This window comes from Phaseolus vulgaris, chromosome 11, assembly GCF_000499845.2.
Source record: "Phaseolus vulgaris cultivar G19833 chromosome 11, P. vulgaris v2.0, whole genome shotgun sequence".
NCBI classification, from domain to species: domain Eukaryota; kingdom Viridiplantae; phylum Streptophyta; class Magnoliopsida; order Fabales; family Fabaceae; genus Phaseolus; species Phaseolus vulgaris.
This window is the reverse complement of record NC_023749.2, coordinates 36,417,436-36,422,541: the sequence shown is the minus strand read 5'-3', so window position 1 is coordinate 36,422,541 and position 5,106 is coordinate 36,417,436. Positions and strand designations below refer to the sequence as shown.

The following is a 5,106-nucleotide window of genomic DNA, read 5'->3' as shown; positions in this document are numbered from 1 at the left end:
AAATAATTAGTTGCTATAGTAACTAAATTAGTTTTTATTATTATTAAATGGTTTTTAAATTGATATTTAATTAACAATTAATGTTTTTTCTACCAAATTTAGAATCTAAATAATTATAGTTAAAATCTTATTTGCTAATTAGATACTAAATTAGAAATTATTTAATAATAATAAAAATTAATTTAAAAATTAATTTTTTTTTTTAGTTTTAAAATAGTTTCTAAATTTTTAATTTTTATTTGATGATTTTTTTTAGTGAAAAATATGCATAAAAAGTAATTTTAGACAGTAGAAAAGTTATTATAGAAAAAGGGTTTTTTGAAACATGCCTATTAATGCTAAAAGGGATGATTTTGTCTTATTTATTTTACAGCACTTGCCTACTTGTGTGCTTGGTGCTTGCCTACTACCTATATACTATTTATAATGATAGTTACATTATTAAATAGAGAATCAATATAGATCAAACACTTTACCTTACCAGATGCTCTTTCATATAAAGGATTCCTTCCATCAGGGTGGTTTAGTTTGCAAGGGTTTGAAGAGTAAAAAAGGGAATGGAGGAAGTGCTGAAGATGGTGAAAAACAAAGGAGAAGTTGCTCCTAGAGCCAAATACTGTGTCACAGGTTCCACAGGGTATATTGGCTCATGGTTAGTGGAAGCTCTTCTTCAAAAGGGTTGCACAGTTCATGCCACTGTTAGAGATCCTGGTTAGTATTCTTCTCTAATCTTTTTCTGTTCTTCCAAAATTAAACTAGTACAAGAGAAAGAATTAGAACTTATCGTGAGAAAATTATTGGTTGAAACACAAGTTATTTTATTAGGATAAATAAGGAATGAATGAATTTACTTTAAAAACTCATTCACTGATATAGAGATAGTATCATTCACTGATATTATTAGATCAATTATAACATTCGACATATTTTTTACTTGGAACTGTGCCAATACTACATAGAATATTCAGGTTACTTTTTGTATTTTCCATAATCTTTGATTTTGAATTTGTGAGAGGTGATATCAGAAGAATTTGATTGTTCATGATAGAGAACCATGATTCATGACGTATGGTAGATTTTGACAGAAGTCAATTTTTCAAACACAAGTTTTTTTTTTTATCAGTTTTTCTCCATTTTTGTAGTAAAGGGTCAAATTTAATGCTTGTTACTGTCACTGATTCATTATAGTAAAAGATTTTATCAACTGAAGCCAAGAAGAAAAGGGTGAGAACTGAACATGTTAATTAGTAATCGAAGATTTTAGAATTTGAACGGTGATGTAAGATGATGGAGATAAGATGGGTGAGTTCTCTTATATTCAAATGGCCAAAGTTCCAGAATTTTTCATTTTCCATCTCATAAGGTGCTTATAATTACAGAAAGTTACTTAGGATGCAACAATTTTATTTTTTAAATCGTTATTTTAGTTTCTAAAATAATACTTAATGGTTTTTAAGTTTTACCTATTATAAAAATTATATGAGAATTATATAATTTCCAAGCTTAGTGTTTAGCTAAAAAATTGCTCAAACGCACACAAATTTCCTTAAAATCATATTCTCTCGGAGTTATCTAGAAATCAATAATGCTACATTTTTTGAAAAGATTATGATTGTCAGATATCGAGATACAATCTGTGTGTTTCTAGAAATATGTGTAAGAATTGAATTTTTTAGAAGCAGAGAGGAGATAATTAAATTTTCATTTGAAGAAGTATTCTCCAATTTAATATTATTTTAAATAAAATAAATAATATAATAAATTAGCATAATTTTAATGCCTTAATTTTTATTTTTCATAATATTTAAAAAAATTGTTATTATAGTGAAGGCAAAACATTTATTTTTCTTTTCATTTAACATTACTGGTCTCTATTTTGTTCCATTAATTATTGGTCTCCTAGAAGCCCATTATTGGTCTCTTTGCTGAGGCCAATTCTTCATCGATCTTCATCCTACACTCTCATAAACATACAAAATTTTATTTATTTTTTTTTTAAATTAAGCAATACAAAAGTTAAAAATAATTTTGCATTATGCAATTTGAAAATCTTTTGGTTGCACAATTTAAAAGTAATTTTTTACTTTTAGATAATAGTCATTTTTTTCTTTAAAAAATACTTTTGAACTACATAATCTAAAATTCTTTTTTCTTCTAGATAGTATAATTTAGAATAGTGTAATCCAAAAGTTTTTTTTATAAAAAAAATGACTTTAAGATTGTGTAATTTAAAAGATTTTTATGGAAAAAATGACTTTTTAAATTATGCAATCCTTAAATAAAAGATATCTTTAACACTGTACAATCCAAAAAAAAAACAATTTAGAAAAAAAAATGACCTACCTAAAAAGGACAAATGAATTTTTTTTTTTATGTTTATGAGGTGCAGAAGAAATCTATGAAGGTGCAGAAAGAATTTGCCCTTTCTAAACTACTTTGAGCCCTTTAGTGTTGGACTTTAGTCTACAAACCCATTATTAAGTTTTCCAAAATCACTGTTTCATTTTATTGTTAAACCAAAATGTTCATACCATCTCACTATACCAATCTTAAGGAGTAATTAACCCGGGAAGTTTAATACATTATTGAAGTGGTTTGCCCCATAATTCAATATATTTATTTATATTGTGATTTATACTAATAAGATGTTTCATCTTCCTACCATGAAAAGAGATGATTCCTTTAATCAAAGATCTATGTTTCTTTTGTATGCAAAAAACATTCTATTTTTAGAGGGAAACACAAAAAGTAAAATAACAGACATTCAGGATCAACGGTTTTTGTAGTATCTATGGGCTAATGAAACTCAAAATCGAATTCTTTCTTATTATATGTTTGATATTGTCTAATACAAATATTTGTATATGTTAATTATGATCAATTCTTCACTTTCTTGTGGATATGTAAAAGCAAAGTCACTGCATCTTCTGTCTCTGTGGAAGGGTGGTGGTGACCAATTGAGATTCTTCCAAGCGGATTTGAATGAAGAAGGAAGCTTCGATGAAGCTGTAAAAGGGTGTGTTGGTGTGTTCCATGTTGCTGCTTCAATGGAATTCAATGTTAGTGAGAAAGAAAACAATGGTAATACCATGAATGTATAGTGCTTTTAATGAACCTGACATAGAACAAGAACTTTTCACTTTTGAAATTTTTAAAATGGTAACTGAAAAATATTTTGTATTGAACTGGCAGAGTCTTTTGTGCAAGAAAACATAATTGGCCCTGCTATCAGAGGAACCATAAACCTTCTCAAGTCTTGTTTGAAATCCAATTCTGTGAAAAGGGTTGTCTTCACATCTTCCATTAGTACCATCACTGCCAGAGATAGCAGTGGAAACTGGAAACCTATGGTGGATGAATCTTGCCAAATTCAACCTGACAATGTGGTGAATATACAAGCAAGTGGATGGGTAATAAGTGATGTTTTCAATGGTTTTTCACTTTCAATTTACACCCAATTGATTCCATTCCTTAAAGGGCTTTCTCTGTGGTGCCAGGTTTATGCACTTTCAAAGCTTCTCACAGAAGATGCAGCATTTCAATTTGCAAAAGATAACGGTATTGATCTTGTGTCAATAGTCACAAGCACTGTTGCAGGCCCATTCTTCACTGCTAATGTACCAACAAGTGTTAAAGTTCTACTGTCCCCTCTAACAGGTGATTTTTACTAGGAAAGTACTATATCTTAGCTAATCCTTAGAGAAAAAATGTGTGACCAATTAATTAGTATGCTTAATATTTATTTCAAGAACTTTCATTCAATTCCTGAATTTGTGAACTTAAGTATCTTGTATGACAAGTTCTTCAAAGAATGTGTGCCTCTGTGCTTTTGTAAGTGCATCATGAAGTACAAACAATGCAATTTTAGATTGTACATCAAGTTCTACATAAAAGAAATATTTTTTGAGTTATTATCACTGTATTGACATAAATGTAGGAGACCTGAACAAACCAATATAGAAGAATAGGCCAAAACTCATACACAAATTTAGGCCAATCAGAACATAAGTTTTAACTCTTATAAGAAAGAATTCAAACAAAAAAACTATGGAACAAAAAAAAAAAAAAGTAAAACATCACCTATAAATGAAAATCCCAAATAAACAAAGAGTCTCATTTCTTATTCACAGACATTTTAAAACAATATTTTTTAATGTAATGGTAACATGAAGCTTTATTGAAATGTAGGTGAAACTGAGTACTTCAGGATATTATCTGCTGTAAATGCAAGAATGGGGTCAATTGCTTTAGTTCACATTGAAGATATATGTAGGGCTCACATGTTCCTAATGGAGCATGCTAAAGCAGAAGGCCGATACATATGCAGCAGCCAAAGTTGTACACTGTCTAACTTGTCTACTCTTCTTTCCAAAGTCTATTCATGTTCTAATATCTGCATGAAGACTGAAAAGCTTTATGACAAAGTTCTCTCTCAGATCTCATCAAAGAAGCTACAAGATTTGGGGTTCAGTTACAACCATGGTCTTGAAGATATAATTTATCAAACAATTACATGTTGCTTAGACTACAGTTATTTACCTCCTGTTTAGTCTGTAGTTTTTCATACCATAAATACATGACTTGAAAAATTGAGCTTTTTTGCCACACAAATAGATGATGTATTCCTCTTCCAAACCAACAACTTCCTTGAATTTTGGGTATGTTATTCTCCCTTATTATACTGGCTACAACATTTCATAGCCATCATTATTATCAATGAAATAGAGGCCAGACACCAAATATTTCAAGCATGATATATACGACAACTAATTAGACCATGATTGTGATGAGTTGAAAAACACCAACAACTTTAAGTTATGTCTTAATCTGAATCAACTACTTCAATAGTGGTCACTCCCTATTCAGTTTGTAGAGTAAATGAAGGCAAGACAAGATGCTAATAGAGGCAAACCTGCTGAATAGGTGTGGCCTAATTATACTTTCACATATAGATTTTTCTGGTCTAGATTGGTACCAAAGTCATTTACATGAAGAAAAATTAGTTAAGAATTAGCCTTAGGCAAAGGGTTAAGAAAGCACATTTTTGGAGAGGTTGAGCTATTTGGTAACTTTGACCTGTGTTAATACATCTTTTAGGCACATGCT

General features: G+C 29.6%; 1 protein-coding gene across 2 annotated transcripts; it reads left to right on the top strand.

Annotated features, from left to right (window-relative positions):
* The first annotated feature begins 450 nt into the window (after positions 1-450).
* On the top strand, positions 451-4,639 carry LOC137830530 (putative anthocyanidin reductase). Of its 2 annotated transcripts, none has more exons than XM_068637942.1 (5): positions 451-711; positions 2,911-3,081; positions 3,193-3,410; positions 3,498-3,657; positions 4,189-4,639. In XM_068637942.1, exons 1-5 carry the CDS (start codon positions 558-560, stop codon positions 4,548-4,550), a joined length of 1,065 nt encoding a protein of 354 aa, XP_068494043.1. In that variant the 5' UTR covers positions 451-557; the 3' UTR covers positions 4,551-4,639. The 2 variants fall into 2 exon arrangements, with proteins under 2 accessions (XP_068494043.1, XP_068494051.1); XM_068637950.1 differs by having other exon boundaries at positions 529-711; positions 2,916-3,081.
* Positions 4,640-5,106: the final 467 nt, after the last annotated feature.

What these genes read in the sequence shown, in the direction of transcription:
- LOC137830530 (XM_068637942.1), top strand. Translation starts at nt 558, where the DNA reads ATGGAGGAAGTGCTGAAGATGGTGAAAAACAAAGGAGAAGTTGCTCCT. An exon ending in TAGTGAGAAAGAAAACAATG is followed by an intron (nt 3,082 to 3,192) that starts GTAATACCATGA and finishes TTGAACTGGCAG; the next exon opens with AGTCTTTTGTGCAAGAAAAC. An exon ending in TCTACTGTCCCCTCTAACAG is followed by an intron (nt 3,658 to 4,188) that starts GTGATTTTTACT and finishes ATTGAAATGTAG; the next exon opens with GTGAAACTGAGTACTTCAGG.